The sequence below is a fragment of the Andrena cerasifolii genome, chromosome 2, assembly GCF_050908995.1.
Source record: "Andrena cerasifolii isolate SP2316 chromosome 2, iyAndCera1_principal, whole genome shotgun sequence".
Lineage (NCBI taxonomy): Eukaryota > Metazoa > Arthropoda > Insecta > Hymenoptera > Andrenidae > Andrena > Andrena cerasifolii.
This window is the reverse complement of record NC_135119.1, coordinates 18810348-18827672: the sequence shown is the minus strand read 5'-3', so window position 1 is coordinate 18827672 and position 17325 is coordinate 18810348. Positions and strand designations below refer to the sequence as shown.

The 17325-nt window shown below is 40.3% G+C and overlaps 1 protein-coding gene across 4 annotated transcripts in view; it reads left to right on the top strand.

The window, feature by feature from the left end:
- The window catches only part of LOC143378583 (klarsicht protein), a 147221-nt gene that overhangs the window by 100927 nt on the left and 28969 nt on the right, over positions 1–17325 (top strand). For all 4 annotated transcript variants that reach the window (XM_076830401.1, XM_076830402.1, XM_076830403.1 and 1 more), the window contains one exon: positions 13128–13309. In XM_076830401.1, the coding sequence (XP_076686516.1) occupies positions 13128–13309 (182 nt within the window). The remainder of the gene's footprint in view (positions 1–13127; positions 13310–17325) is intronic.

Here is a 17325-nt window from a genome sequence, read left to right as displayed (position 1 = left end):
ACCAATAATAAGTATTATTTTCGTCAGAAGCTTCGCGTAGATCGATTTAAAATTCATGTACTGCCTTTGTATTACTTTTATTCATGGAAAAGTAGATATTGCGAAAGGAAACGCGAATTGTACGCGAATTCGTCTTGTACGAAATCAATATTTGATTTTCTAACGTGGCTCGATTATACAGTATTTTTAGTGGATACTTTTTCTCGTTACATTGATTTTCTCGCGACGATAGAGAGTTGCGATTGTAACGGAGCTTTAGAGTATCTTCATTTTTAGTTGACTTTTGTATACGTTGATTGTAATTATTATTGTAATAAACACTGCTTTCTTGTGGCTTCTTACTAATTATTCTCTTGTTTCTTTTGTGTTACCTTTAGGGGAGATTTCGATTGCAGGACCATGTCGTTAGATCAGTAGAATTTTAGTGTATTAACCGACGATTTCGATATTTATCTTACAATCAGAATTTTCATGTCGCAGAATTTTTTGTGTATACCAAAGTTTATTTGCAGAGCAGTAGTTGATTAAGAACAGCATGCGTAATAAGTTTGTCGACTTCCGTATAATAATCCCCTATTATCACGAATTATTATGTATTAAATAGATTTATTACGGAATCAGATTCATTTATCTTAAATACATTCAGTTCATTTAATCACGGTTAATTATATAGTACTTCGAACGGAATTATAATTGTTTCTTGCACCCTTTATCTGCCTGCAGCATGAAATGTTTTTAAGATCTGTTCACTATACCCGTTAATTCTATTTGCTTAATTACTGTAGCAAACAGTCGTTACGCAGTACTTAAGCGCGAGCAATAATTATTCGTAGAGGTTCCAATTAACTCTGACGTATATCGCACGATGATATACATTTCAAGCGTAACTACTTAGTTTAGCATTTAACGTGATTTAATTGAAACAAAGAAACCATCGGCTTAATTACAATATCTGTCTAGTCATTTATTATTCAATTAACATTTCGCACGCCACGTAATCTGAAAATGATTTCAGTTTTACAGTTATCCACAACGCTCCACGTACTATGCATTTCTCAAACAATTGCACAAAAAGAAAACACTGCAATAACACTAAAAAAAAAATCTAAAATCGCTGTACCCAAAAAGTGGTACCCGTGGAGAGAAAGCCTTCAAGCCAAGGTAAACCAGTCTAGTAATCTTCAATTTATTAGCATCTTCGTCTGCAATAGCCACTCTTCTAAAATGGAAATAAATACAGCAAGACGTGACTCTCTAATAACTTTCCAGTAGCGCTTTATCCCTCGATCGCCAACCCAATAAACCATCGACAGTGAAGAGTATTCCGCAGAGCCTTGAAAGCTTACCTCCCTTCCACCCGAGGTCAGAAATAGGAAATCAAGATCGCGACCGATGGTGGATCGTATTTGCTCATTTTATACATCGATCGCGATCAGTAATCAGGGCTCCGCTCGCCGGCGCGGCGCGTGGGTGCACGCGCGTAGGTGGACGTGCTGCGCGAGGGAGTGGATCGGTGCACCTTTGAATCTCACCTTATAAGAGGCACCCACCGACGGAGCCGCACGAACCGGTACTCGGCCGTTCTCGTCTCCGTCGTTGAAATTGCGGGAGAATCGTCCGTCCGGCGAGCGCGCTCAGTAGCTGGTTTCCCTCACGCGTGGAACACACCGAGCAGAGTCGTTTGCCTCTCGTTCGTGTCGCAACAGCTGATCCGTCGTGCCACGCGTGAATTGACGTTTCAGACACCTGATCGCGGCAAGTCGAGCGGTTCCAACGTTCGAGTCGCGAATTAAGTTATCCTGAAGGATAGGCTGTGTCCTTTAATTGAATTCAAAGCGAAGGAGTCAGTGATCAAATTGTGCATACGCTATCGGCGCTTAAACGATAGTTTAATTCAGTACCGATCTTTTCCAGTTTCTCTTAACAGTTTCGTTCGGTGTTGGAACGATCGGGCTTGCAAAGAATACTTCAGCTGTACACTGGCAAACTCGGGCGGTTCATTAGGAACGATACAAGAGATTCGTGGAGTAAAGTGAAATTCGTCGATGCTCTTTTTGTGGCTGATCCGTTAGCGTGTATGGAAGCCAGTCACGGTGTTTTGGAGCAGCTTGTAACTGGCGCAGGAATTTCGAGAACAGTTAACCGACTTACGAGAGTCGATCGCGATGATGTTTGCAAAACCGGAGAGCACTGTCAGGAAAGACTCACCGGATACCTGTTTCACGTACCAGGAGATTATCGCGAAGGATCTGCCAGGCGATGATGCCAGTACGTACGCTTCCGTATCTGTTAATCCAGCCGTAGATCCTTTTGAACGTCACACTGGCTGGCCTTGAACAAGTCGCATTCAAATCTCTGCGATTCTGCTGAACGAAATCCACAGAGTAGCTAAGGAGTAATTGTATCAAACTGACTGCGTAACTACTGATTTAATTAAAATCTCTGAGTCAACTGTGCACGCCTGGGAAACATCATCAGTTGTTACTCACGGTTTGAAAAATGCGCTGACGAATACCTTTTACGAGGAGCAGGGAAATGGAGAAGGCTCTGAATGTTTGTCTTAAGTTTTAATTGTCACGTGCACCAATTCGAGTCTAATTAAATTTTGTCCTTTTCTTTTGTGTATACTTGCGAGGTTGAATATTGGGAATTCTAAGAATGGGAGTGGATGATTTTTTAGAGTATTAAATGTTATCGAATTTTCATTTTAATTGTTCGTTGACTTGGTCTTCGACTTCGATGGAATTGAATTCGTGCAAAATTTTATCGACGTGACCTAGATTTACACTGTTCATTTAAACGAGACGCGGACGTTTACACAGCAGGCTATTTTGCGTTTCGGAGTAGTAATGTGTGTTCAATGGCTGACATCTTCCTGGAAGATCACCCGATATTATTCTCTGCCAGCGTCCCGTTACCTGCCAAATCGATATTCGTTTTACCAATAACACGGCCGCTCCAAATGCGAAGTGCTCGGGGAAAAAAGTTTATTCCTTCCTTCAGCCGCGCAACTTCGATAAATTGAACCACTTGATCGAGTGGGGACCTGCAGGGGCAAGTGTACTATTACCCGGCCGAAAGAAGATCCCCAAGAGGCGGGCTCGGGCGATACAGTCCGTCGCTATGACGATTGGTCGAATCATCTATTTGGGCACACTTTTAATGACGCGGCACACGTATTTTGGTTATTGGCTGAAGTAGGCACATACATTGTCGCACCGCGCGACAAAGAGAGCGAACAAAACCCATCGAGATCGAGTGGAATAGAGCGATCTGACCGACAAGCGCCAAAGCAATAGCGTAGGCATCTCAGACGGTTAACCATTAATATATAATAACATAAAAATTTCCTTATTTTTCACAATATATTCAGGAAAGTATTATCATTGGTTTGGTTAGATTTTTCTGATTAAAATAAACCCAAACGCAATGTCGCACAGATTGTTTGAAAAATAAGGAAATTTTTATGTTATTATATATTAATGGTTAACCGTCTGAGATGCCTACGCTATTGCTTTGGCGCTCGTCGGTCAGATCGCTCTATTCCACCCGATCTCGATGTGTTTTGTGCGCTCTCTTCGTCGCGCGGTGCGACAATGTATGTGCCTACTTCAGCCAATAACCAAAATACGTGTGCCGCGTCTTTAAAAATGTGCCCAAATAGGTGATTCGATCAATCGTCATAGCGACGGACTGTAATGCTCGAGCCCGCCTCTTGGGGATCTTCTTTCGGCCGGGTAATAGTACGTGGATCTGAAGCTACGCAAAACGAAAATTGCACGACGCGATCGCTATGAATAACATCTATCGATCCGCGTTTGCATTCCCCATCGCGTTTGCTGATGAATTGCACCAGTCTTTGCAAACCACATTCGCAGAATCGGACAAGCGGGATATTAGTCTTAGAATAATAAGAAGAATATTCTATATTTATTATAAAAAGTTTGCAAGATATCTAAACTTGAAATATTACAACTGGGATCTCCCCAACAATTTCACAATTCAACTAGGGCAAACCAACCAGTAATTGACCGCATACCAGTGAACGACCATTAAGCAAAGAAATGTCAATTATAAATTTAAACATTATTATATGTTTATAAATGGAGAGTAGTTAATATTCTATATTTTTAGTTACGCGTATTAAGCAAATATTAATAAGTACAATTCTTATTAAAAGTATGCTGTCACTTACTGGGCTTCTACACGTTTTGCATTTTATAATTGTTTTCTTTTAAATTACAATAAGAATACGTAATTATTTTTATAGAACTTTCAAGAAAAATAAATTTAAATACAACTTCAACAGTTGTTTTGTTATACTTAAATATATTCAAGTATTAATCTCAAAGATCCATAGATTCAACAATTCGGTCATTCACTGGTTGGTTTACCCCAAGACTTATCCAATATTAATAAAAATGCATTCCATCGCTACTTGCAATGAATATCAACGACCAGAAAATTAGTAAAAGTAAACTGGGTCGGACAAAGTCTCTTTCTAGTTCAAAGTCACTGGCGTGCCAAGCTTTATTAATAGAAACAACGCAATTACTAAACTCTAAATACCACCCTGTCCATTCGCATCAGAAATTCCATTTCTACTCGTGCATCGATGGACGATAATTGAGGATCAATAAAAATCCAGCGATACCTTAATAAATCACCTGCGGAGTGAAATCTCATTTGGATACGTAGAGCCCCCACAGGCGAGTAAGAGGGACTACAAAGGCACAAGGTACTCGGTCAAGGATTAAGAACGGAATAGAAATCCCAAGAACAGTCACCCAATCCTCCCTCGACTGTTCCCCCCCCGCACAGAAACATCCGTACACATTCGATGTAACGAGCTTGCACTCATTCTCGCGTTAACGTTGACCCGTTTCAGCGTCCCTTTCGTAACGCGCCGTGTGGGAGTGCACCGACACGCGAAACTCGCGCGCCTAATCGCCTTATTACCCGTAAAACGCGCTGAATTGAAAGGAGCCTGTTGCTGGTGGCAGGCGATCGCAACCAAAACGACGAGGGCCGTGGAACTGTTATCCAATTAACGCGCGCGCACGCTGGCTGGAATTATGTAAATTGCCCCTGTAAACACGTGGTGGATCGGAACGAAAGCGTCCAGGATAGATATGACGCTGGTGAAAGACAGCCTTATGAATAAACGATTACATCCCGACACGCTGTGTCGCTGGAAGGATTGAGACGTACCACTGCGCCGCTTGCATGTACGTACATGGAATTTCGAGATCTTTTCGCTGGCCGGGGGAGGGCCGTTAATTAATCATTAAGACGCGCCGTGGTCATCGGCGCGAGACGCTGTATCTCCTCATCTCGTTATTCATTTTCTAACGTGATAAATGGCTGGGCACGCTCGCGGAGAAAGTAGTAATAATATATTGGCGCGAACGGCCGTGATTCTGTCGATGAGAGGACGGTAATAAATTAAGTTACCGTTTCTGTTAATGGGGCACCCTGTATCGCGGCTCGCATCGCTGCGAAAACAGCATGTGCGCAGTTTGTAAAACAGTATAATGGGGCGCTAGTTGAGGGATGCATCTAGCACCGGGAAACAGTGAAATGGGCTTGTGACGTTGTGGTTGTTGGTAAATTTGTATCTGTTCGGTTTCGAAGGGTTGCTCTGAATGTTCGCGCGTTTTAGGCTTGTTACTTTTTGGTTCTTCTGCTGGTAAATTTGTATCTGTTCGGTTTCAAAGGGGTGCTCTGAATGTTCGCGCGTTTTGGACTTGCGATGTTTTGGTTTTTTTATGGTAAATTTGTATCTGTTCGGTTTCAAAGGGGTGCTCTGAATGTTCGCGCGTTTTAGACTTGCGATGTTTTGGTTTTTTTATGGTAAATTTGTATCTGTTTGGTTTCAAAGGAGTGCTCTGAATGTTCGCGCGTTTTAGGCTTGTGACGTTTTGGTTGTTTTGTTGGTAAATTTGTATCTGTTCGGTTTCAAAGGGGTGCTCTGAATGTTCGCGCGTTTTGAATAATTTCCGTCAAGGACCCAGTACCTGATCAGAACCCAATTCCTGATCAGTTTCGGAAAATACACCAAATAATAAGCTTATTATGGTACAAATTAATTCTAACAAATTACTAAATAATTATCAAGTATTTTGAAATTTATACGCAAAATTTGGTAGCTCATAGTAAAACGTGCGAAGGTGATCAAAAACTACTCCCTTTGCATTATTAACTTTCAAATTTAAATTATAAAATAATTATTATGTGTGCACTTTTTTAATACCAAATTAAAGATAAAACATAGATTTACTGAAACAACAAAAAATCTTTTAAATTTGGTTAACTTTTCCCTTTACACGTTTAAAAACCCGCGGTAGTTACTCTTAAGCGATCAGGAACTGGATCCCTGACGGTTTAATGCAAGCTGTGAATGGTGACGGTATCTTCTCTATACTGTCTTTAACCCTTGCTCTGAAATTTGTCATTTACTAGAACAATTCGATTAGGATGAGTCGTCGTTATTGCAGGAAGCAGAGTTGAATATTAAATGCAAGTTGTTTAAATACAGATTCGAATAGGAATTAATCTGTACAATGGGGCTGTTTGATGCACAACGAGTACAATTTTGTGAACTGTTTGCCTGTGCAGCTACATCTAATGCCCACCTATTTTACACTCCACGAACTTCCACGATGCAAGTGCTCTTAACAATTGAATTAGCGAAAATAGACATCGTCTGGATAATAATCACGAGGGTCGTACACCCAACTTTGTTTATAAATAATGACATTAATCAGAATGCCTGACGACATTCCTGCAGCATAAGTTCGCTCTAAATATGAAGCTTCAGATAATAATCGCTATGAAACGATATTAGTCGCCAACTGTAATTTATCCGAAAGATCTTGCAATTTACAACTTACCATTTACAGCAAGGGCATTTTTCGTAGTTCGATCGCTTCCATATCCTCGCCTAACAAAATTACCCCGTAAAGAGCAATTAGCCGTTGTATTTCATATCGAGCAGTCCAAGCTCCTCTTTACTACCTCCGTCCCGAGTTTCCATGCAACTTTACCTAACGATATCCCCAGGCCACGCAAAAGGATGGCTACTGCAGGAAGAGCAAGCAATTTCTGCTCTACTGAACGCACTCGTTCGAGCGTGATAACGCAGATCGTATATTACATGTAATACACACGATACATATTGCCGCTCCGCTCTCGCAATTATTCCACACATTCTGCGCGGCTTCCTGTAGGTCAGTGTGAAATTCATTGCTTTCCATCAGCCGACCTTTTTATTCCCCTGGAACCCGCGGCGCTCCTTTTGTGCTCGCCTCTAGCCGTGTTCCTGTCCTTTGATACATTCGTTAATGAACACGTAGCCGTAATAATCCGTTGCAAGGTGCACGGCGGCATTGAGGATCGCGTGTGCTTTGCAAAAGTTACTCTTCTTTTGAGGACATCGCGTGACTCTTGCAACGGGGGTACTACAAAGGAAGGAGCACCTAGCAATAACGATAATATCGATTTTATTGCGCCGAGGGCAGGTTGCGGTTGGTAATACGACTGATAACAGCAATGAAAGCGTGACGGAAAATAGGGAATGGAGGAGGCTCAACTTATGTGGGTAAATTGAGAAGTTGAAACGGTGAATGATGTAAGTGCCAGGAGTAAACATTTTAAAAGCTTTTATTTAGCTTCACTTGTGAGTTCGTTAGTTAGGGTGAAATCTTGCAAGCTAATTTTGACCCTCTTCTACATAGCCGATCGACTTGAAATTTTGGAAGCATACGTAGTTCTGTTGACAGTACAATGTATTCACTATTCAAATAGCATAAGATAATTTATAGTAAAAATTTTTATTTTAAAAACAAGCTTTCATAGAATTTCGTGTAGATGACAAAGATTAAAATTCTCGAAGACTAAAAAGGATAAAATAATTTGTAGTAAATTTTTTTTTTAATACAAGCTGCTTTTATTATGCATTTGCTTTTCAACCACAGCGACGTTGCTACTTACGATCTCCGATCTATCTTGCGACAGGTTTATAAAAGTGAAATAAATTATTCTAGCATTCACAGTGTTAAAAGAATGATTTTTTGTTCCTTTGGGACTTATGCATCGTTCACCATTTTACTTCCGCAATTGTAATATGTATTTTAACCGACTGCGGCACGCAAAGGAGGGTATTGTGTTTATCAGGCTATATATGTATGTCCATGTTACGCTCTAGAGTCTGTACGGATACACCGATTTGGACAAATGAGGTGTCTTTAGAATTGTCTTGACGTTCCGAATGTTATAGGATATAAAAAAAATAAAAAAAACATTTAAAAAAAAAATTAAATAAAAATTAAAAAAATTAAAAAACCCGACTGCTTAAAAAAAAATTAAAAAAATTAAATTAATAAAAAAATTAAATTAAAAATTAATCTTTTCTAATGTTTTTTTAAGCAGTCGGGTTTTTTAATTTTTTTAATTTTTCTTGTTAGAAATTGAAGATGCCTGGAGATTTGAACAGGTTTATAAAAGATAATACAGCTGTCTTCGATCAGAATCGAGGAAAATCAATGCGAATCGGAAACCTCGAGTTTCCTTTGTTTCTTCAGTGCGGCGGAGCACTGACACCTTTTTACGAACCTGTGGAATTCGAGATTTCACTCGACGACCATAGTCCGCTGCACGGCTCAGGTTTTTGTAAACCACCCATGGCTAAGTGAAAGGCGCGTTTTCTTTTTTCTCCGCGAAAACTGTGAAAAAGATTCTAGATTTTGCCCGTTCGCCTAGAAATTCAATTCACACTTACACTTCGTGCTGTTATAATTATAAGACAGGATTCGGCTTTAAGCGGAATTGTTAGGTGTAAATAACAGAGTTATTCGTCAGGGAAGAATATGAACCATTCATCGGCAAAGATCCAAGAGAGTTGCATCTAATTCATTCGTTAACATCCATGACGATAGTAACAAGAATAACTCGAAGGCCTTCTGTGTTCGTCGGTCTATCTTCGTCACTACACTATTGTATGTGCGTGCTCCATTTTGCTTCTTAATCATTAGTGGCATTAACAGGCTCCGTGCTACGACTAAATTTCAACCTCTCGGTGGGTCCTTAGAAGATAATACAAAATTTCTACTGCGATATTCAAATATATAGGAACACGTGTAAAATTTCTCATGGCAGAGTTGGGCATTCTACGAATAAATTTTTATTCGAACGATCTCGAATAAGATTTGCGAATAAAAGTCATTCAAGCATGACGAATAATTTTTCATTCGAATATATTTTTAATTCGTATAATGCCCAACTCTGTAATCATGGGTCACTAATGACCCACGAACCACACATCAAACATTTTAATATTCAGAAAGAAGGCAAATCAAAACGTTGAACATCCTGTTTTCCTCGGCTTATGGTAGACACGAGTAAAACAGTGTGAGCGGAATGTGAAAAAGATCGATTAAGTGTTCGTTCATTACGTACTAATTACACTCGCAGAAAGCTTTTAATCTGTCGGCTTCCTAAATCCTGCAGCCCTTTCTCCGCATCTATTCACTTTCTTTCATTTCTTGTTTCTACTCGCGGGGCGGTAATTACTCGAATGCCTCGGTCACGGTTGCCATGCAGCGCAGAAAGGGGAATTCGATCGGCTTTCACCGAATAATTTATCCTCCTCGAAAGACACCTCGCGAATTTTTTCACGCGCCCGCGTTTAATCGAACGAAAGCCGGATTTCGGTGTGATTTATCGACGAGCCATGTCTCTACATCAATTCGATATTCCTCGACTTCTACACGGGTCACTACGAAGTTACACGTGTCGTAGATAGAATCCTTTTTTACTTTTTACACTGTGTTTTTGTACAGACCTTAACGTGCTAATTACGATACTTGTCACTTTCTCCTGACCGAGGATTGTATATTCATCAACTCTAATACCAATTATTTCTCTAACCTTTCATTTTTGCTATATACAGTTCCACAGTGTATCTGCTTTTTAAAAATATTTTAAAAATCCTTGATCGTTGAGTGAAGCTGTAAATCAAGGATAGCGCGAAGCCGATCTAAAATCGCTGCATGAATTTCATCCACGGAAACCTGTCTAGTTGAAACAGACGAATTTCTGCGGAATATATTCATTTATTCCGTTTTAACCGGGTAACCGAGTTTCTCGAAATATTCCAAACGTTATCTACCTTTTCGATCTGACTTTCGTTTTATTACAACTCGCAGAAGAGAAGTGGAAGAAAATCCAATCTTCTAAGCGCGCCGTGAGCTCTCAGACAATTATTGTATGAAGCAAGAAAGTATATGTGCGCAGTGATTGCCGATATTAACTACCGTTTAATTTATAATCGCTCAGAACGCTCGTTCTCGACGCGCGAGCACTCCGGATGTTGGTAGATAGTAGAAAAATAGTAATGAATGGTATCTCGGGGAAAGCATAAATGCCAGAACATTTTTGCATCCGGTCTGGCGAATTTCCATCCTTCTCATTGGAGAAAATGAACGAAGGATTCCTGGTAAACGATTATCTACGAAAGCACGCGTGCCTGTTAATCATCTTTTCTTCAGTTTTCTTGCTTGGACCACGTTCATCACAAGCTGAAATACTTCCACATCTATCGTTCGCATTCTGCGATTAATCTGCTCGATACCGTATCACTAATCACTTCATAAAACATATTGGGAACTCGGTTCTTCTGAATGTTATTGATTAATCCTGACAAATTGGCTTGTATCAGCGAGCAAGATTACAAGTAGCGCATATCGATGGAAGAAAGCACCTACTTCTTATTGTGGGATAATTCCTTGTCATGTTAATAATTGCTACTCACGTTTAAATTACAGAAGAATTTAAATTTCAGTTCGTAGATTTTACGTATACAGTGACTCGTATTAATATTCGGACAGTTTTTAAAAACGCATAACTTTTTTAGAATTGGTCCAAACGACTTGAGTTTTTTTGAGGAGCTAGAAGGATTAGTTTGCTAACTGACGCGTTTCGTCGTTTTGAAAAAAAATGTATTTGGTTGGAATAGCGAAAGGAATAGTAAAGGTCGATTTTTAAACTTTTTTTTGTGAGCTTGTAATGAAAATTAAAAAAAAAACCGTTTGTAGATTGCAATAAGTTCACAAAAAAAAGTTTAAAAATCGACCTTTACTATTCTTTTCGCTATTCCAACCAAATACATTTTTTTTCAAAACGACGAAACGCGTCAGTTAGCAAACTAATCCTTCTAGCTTCTCAGAAAAACTCAAGTTGTTTGGACCAATTCTAAAAAAGTTATGCGATTTTAAAAACTGTCCTAATATTAATACGAGTCACTATTTAAATTTCACTTTCAATTTGGGTGGTTAATTTATTTTTCGTGAGAAGGGATCACTTCAAATTCGAAGTTAGGATCTTGCAACAAGCGGAGTGCAGCTCCATATCCACCAACTTCAAGTAAATCACAAAAAATGGTGTATAAAATTATCACTTTGACTTAATTAAAAAGAGAACAATAATTGAAAGATATATACTTTCACACAATAAGTAGTTATTGAGCTGATAAGTTTCTATTTCTATTTTCGGCAAATTTTTCAAATCTGGAGCATTCGTATTGCGCGAAACAGTAATGGGTATTCAAAGTTTGCAATAAATCGCTCGTTTGTTATCGGATTTCCATGAAACGCGCATCAATCGATGCAGCATTTTATTTTTTACATATCATCACTGAAAAACTGTCAGAAATGGAGCTGCAGCCCTCTTGCTGCGAGGTGCTCAATTATCTTCTGGAATTATACCACGAGAACACGCGCAACCTACGTTTTTAAGGGCAACATAGTTTCAAAGAAGAAAGTCCGAAGAAAGTATCAAAGAAGAAGCGGGTCATTGAAGCCATGCAGGGTACATATGCGTGCAGATATAAGCCGCTTGACCTTAAATGTCTGACCACTTATTCTCGCTGACATAATGATGGGTCGTCTGGGGAAACCTGGCATCACGAGTGACGTAAATAATAGAGTAATATCAGGATATACTGGTGAAAAGGAAATGGCTCCGTGTAATTGCATGGAACGCTTCCGCCTGCAAAGTGACTTTGTTGCTCGACAAAGTACAAACGTATAACCAGATGATTACTGGATGTCTCTAATTGAAACTTTTCCGGCCTTCGATACTTTAACCCCATTTGCTCTCTTATATTTGCAAGCTCAAGCGTAAACTTTCACTTTTTTCTTATTTAAAGTGTCCACTAGCTTTTTTAATCGACTTCAAAAAGAAAGAGGTTCTCAGTTCGAGGTGTTTGTATGTATGTATGTTATACGTATTATGTTTGTCCGCGAATTTCTCCGTAACTACTGAACCGATTTTGGTGAAACTTATTGCATTTAGTTTGGCTTCGATCAACTTAGGTAATGGAGAAAGAATTATCAAAATCGGTCCAGTAGTTTTCAAGTTATACCAAAAATTAGAGATAGGACGGAGTATCGGGCGACCGAAAAACAGAGCGAGACAAAATATCAACGCGTCGTCTTTCTCGTACCGTTCGCTTTCAGTCCCTCTGATTCGCTCTCGTTCCATCTTGCTCTTGCCATCGGCAAGAAAGGAGCGAAATCGATCGCTCGGAATCGTCTCCCTTCTACGTTGTAATATTATATTATATTTATTATATTATAATATATATTGTATATCATGTTATATTTATATTATAATATATATTATATATTATATTATTTAAACAAATGTAGGTGCTTAACTTAAATAACTAAAAAGTACAAAATAAAAATATTAAAAAAAAAATAAAACTGACTTCAAAAAAATAAAAATGCGCTAAAAAGTAAAAAATAATTTTGTTCCTTATTTAATCTACGACTCTCAATTTCTTTTAAGTCGGCGCCATATTTACACAGTGCAAATGATGAAGCGCCGACATAAAAATATTGAGTGTCGTAGATTAAATAAGGAACAAAATTATTTTTTACTTTTTAGCGAATTTTTATTTTTTTGAAGTTGGTTTTAATTTTTAAAATTTTTTTTTATTTTTAATAACGAACGTCTGCGTCTTTTGTTTACAGTGTTAGTGGATCGAATTAGAATTCGTAGCTTTTAAGTATATCTCGTGTTTCAGTTTATTGATACAATTAACGGTGTAAATTCTTGTGTTGCAGGTGTGTTAGAAAAGTGGGAGTCCCTGACGACCAGAGTGGACGAGACACAAATGGCCAATGCGCTGCATCGCGAGTTAACGGCCCTACGTACAGAATTCAAAGCAGCACACGACAGACTGTTTACGTACGATATCGTTTTGGAGCAGCCCCACGTGTTGGACGAGCGGATCAACCGAATTACGGTAAGAATTTCATATTTCTATGGTTGCATTTAAAGTAGGCTGAGTGCCACAACCTTTTAATCATTTTCCATTGGCAATATGTATCGTTAGTTTTAAAAGCTCCTTTTAACAACATCTTTCGTTGCGCGAATTTGTTTCTCACGCGCGTAAATGAAAAATTGGTGAGAAAGTCTTTTCCCCAGTTTAATGTAAATTCTTAGTCACGATGTGCAAGTTTGACTCGAATTCTTTCATTTTAAAGTGAACACTGCATTAATTTTTGAAAAATCATTTCTCGTAGAAGACAAATAATATTTTGTGCTGGAGTTTGGTATGAGGTTGTGGAACGTACTGCCTTTTTATAGCAATAGTAGGTAACTTAATATTTTTTAGCACCTTTTGATAGTAGTTTGATTATACGTAAGACTTTTCTTTCGTGTTTTTCAAAATACCTTTAATTGCACCCTTGAATCGCGCGACTCTTTTCGGGCATACATTCCCCTAGATTTTCCCCTAGTGAAGTAACAGTCGATAACACACTTCCTGGGTCAATAATGCGCACAGCCAGTTCTCTTTCGTCGATAGGGAACACTGGCAGCGAAACGCTTTACCGACTGTGGTCGCGAACCTTCCTCTTCATTCTCTTCAGTGTAGATGGCGATGAGTTATCGTTGCACCTAGTCATCCCGTAGGAAGTGATCGGAACAACGTGTACCGTCGCTGATTGGTTGCCGCGATTTGAAGCAAAAGCGGAAGTAGACAGAGAAAGAAACTGTAAAAAAGAAAGAGACAGAAATACTGATAGAGAGAGACAGAAATACTGGCAGAAAGGGAGAGAAATACTGATAGAAAGACATAGATATGGTTTAGGTTATGTTATTTCCGGTTTTGCTCCAAAATGGCTGCGGTTATACCGATCACTCCCTAGAGGATCACTAGTTGCACCGGGAATTGTAAAACATTCCAAAAGAGTCGGTTTTTTCTAATCAGTGTTTAAGGTTGCAAGGTATCTTGATCGATAGCAGGAAGTATTTTACATTATTGATAATTTGTGTGAGCATTAAGTTTGCATTTTGGTGACAGACAATCAAGTGGGAAATGAAAGGAATTTAATCATCCTGTGAAACATGCAACAATAAATAAAAAATTTTCTTTTTTTTTATAAAATCAGATTCTAAATTTCGGGCGAAGTCGAGTAGCAAAGCTAGTTACCTATAAATTCCAGACACTCTTCTTGAAAAGTAGGGAGTTTTGACAAACGTCTGTGCCAAGAGCAAAACACCCCAAAACCTGCACAATAATCATCGCTACCCCTGAAACACAGAACACCCTCAGAAGTCGTCCAGTTTCCAAATCTTCAACACCCTAATCAGCTCCCGTTAGTTCCAACCCACTGCAACACATTCGTTTCTCACCTTACCTCCTCACATCCGCCAATGTCCGCCACTAATAACCCCCACCTGGCAGATACAGGGTCAATTTGTACCCACCTTACATTCCAAACTACATATGTTACCTATTACTTCTAGTTATCGCTTCTAAAAAAAAAACTAGAGATCCTATATCATACTCCGATGGCAATTTATTATAAAACGCTAAGTAAATTCACGGGTCAAAATGAACCCCGTGTCTGCAACCGACTCGCATCCGCCACACAAGGGTTAAGACCACCCAGAGCCATGCCCCGAGTGTCCAGAAAAGCGAGCGAGTCGGTGAAAGTCCGAGTACTGTTTGGAAGATGTAGCAAGGGGGGAAGGCGAGATGAAAGTAGGCGAAATAGGAGTAAGAAAAAGAGCAAGGCTGGCGCAGGGAAAGACGAAGCTTGGAGCGGAGGACGAGGAGTATAAAGCGAGGGAGGGACGAGTCAGGAGGCAAGGATAGAGGCAGAGAGTGGCGTAAAAGCGTAGTCGTGTCGCACGTACGCTCGTCTGACGGCGACGTGCTCCGCATCGCAACTCGCGGGCGAACCTAGCCAACCCTCTGAGTTCCACCCCCCGAGAGTCATCCCCCAGCCTGCAGCCCCCTCGACCCCTCTCTCTGGAAACCTCTGGAACACCCCCGTCTCCTCCTCCTTCCTGTTTCCCTCCCTCTTCCTCTGACCTTCTCCCTTGCTCCACCGGCGCCTCCCTTGCTTCTCTCTTCCTCCCCCGATCATTCTCTTCGATTCCCTCCACCGCGCGGAGGCTCTCTCCCTCTCATTCTCACCTACAGGCTCCCTCCCCCGCCCCTTTCACTCTTCCACACCCCGTGCCGTCTTTTTCTCATTCGCTCGTCTCTTTCCCTCTCGCTCGATCACGTACCATCGCGCCCTCCTTCTCGCTCCTCTGACCCTCTTCCTCCCTACCAGATATCCCCGGCATCCCTCTCGGCCTCATTGCGAAGACCAAACACATGCTCCCTATCTATCATCAAGATGTATTAGCGTCCAACATTTGCCGGGTGAACTCGTCGCTGTGCTGCATTATGCAGGAGCCGCGCGAGGCGGTCTAGCCACCGAAACCCATCCCGTACGAGGCTCGTCTTCTTGTTTTACATGCCTCCGCTTGCCGCCTACCGGCCGCTGGTATCGGCTCGGCCGAGAGGTGCCGGCCTGAGGTCGAAAAAGTTCCCTCAAGTTCTGCGCGAGTTCCGTCCTCGCGGCCACCCCCGCGATATGCCGCACGTACTCGCGCGAGGGAGTGCACCAAGGTCGGAGGTACGCTGGAAGCTTTCAGGGAGCAAGGGTTGATCTTTCGCTCGGACGATCCGGGCGGAGGGCGAAATCACGCGTGTCGGGGATTAGGTTTCTGTTGCCGCGTCGAATGCAGGGGGGGTCGAAAGTACGCGTTTTATGAATCGAGCGCGCCGAGAAGGGGGTATAAAGTATCCCTTTTTTTAGGTGGATCACAGGTGTTTTATGTGGGATTAGAGCGGGAGTTCAGGGAATTGAAATTTAATTTAGGGGTAGTTAGACCGTACAGCCATACTGCATTTGTGCATATAGTACAAATTTACGTCGATTAATAATTTAACATTGTAAAATACATAGACAACCGTGATCCCCAGTCTTCAGTCTCTCAAAACTCACAATTCCATGCCCCCATACACATCGTGTATGTATAAGGGTAGATCGGTGGCGATTGTAACGCGTTGAATATCTCAAAACATACGATAGATATTAACACAGATTTTGGATATATGATGAAGAACGACATTTCGAATACACGCATCCATATCCTAGCAGTATAGATACACAATAGACATGCATAGTGAAGGAAACAACTTTTCGATACCCTAAAGTAACTTTTCCTTACTGATTTAAAATTGTAATATAAATACTCCCTTCGCAAGTACGTGTTTTCTCTATTTTTTAATATTAAATCTGGCCAGTTTTAAAGTAATACTGATCGTTACTTATCACTTTTAAGTGTCTCGTTAATAAAAATTTGTAATTTAAGTTCAAAAACTTGGTCGGGGGCGATTGTAACATCGGCAATCGAGGTCGGTTTTACCGCAATAGAGCCGAATAACGACAGAGAAGAATAATAGTATTGTCTTGTTTGCATGGAATCCTATAGCACAGCACAAACAAACCAAATAAAAAATGGGTGCAATGTACTGAATATAACGATTGATCACACGAAGAATGCACCAGTCAAAACATTTTCTATTCCTGCCACAATGGCGACACCGCATAATTGCTTATAAATTCTACTTTTTTCATATATTCTTACAATTAAAATCAATAAATATTTTAATTTTGTAAAGTTAAATTTGTGCTACTATCGACTCGATGCAGTGTTACAACCGACCCGGGATCAGGGACGATTGTAGCACTTTCTCCGCTTCTCATTTTTTATTAATAACCGGAACATTACTTAACATACAGCGAAACTGCTGTGGCTCGAATAATTTCAGACAAGTAGGTAAGATTTTCGTGAAAAGAACCGTTGTTGTAACAGTAATAGTTTTCGCGTAATCGTATTCCAAAGTCAAAGTGTTACTACCGCCCCCCGGTCTACCCTACCAATATGTTTCCCATACTCATCCACATTTCA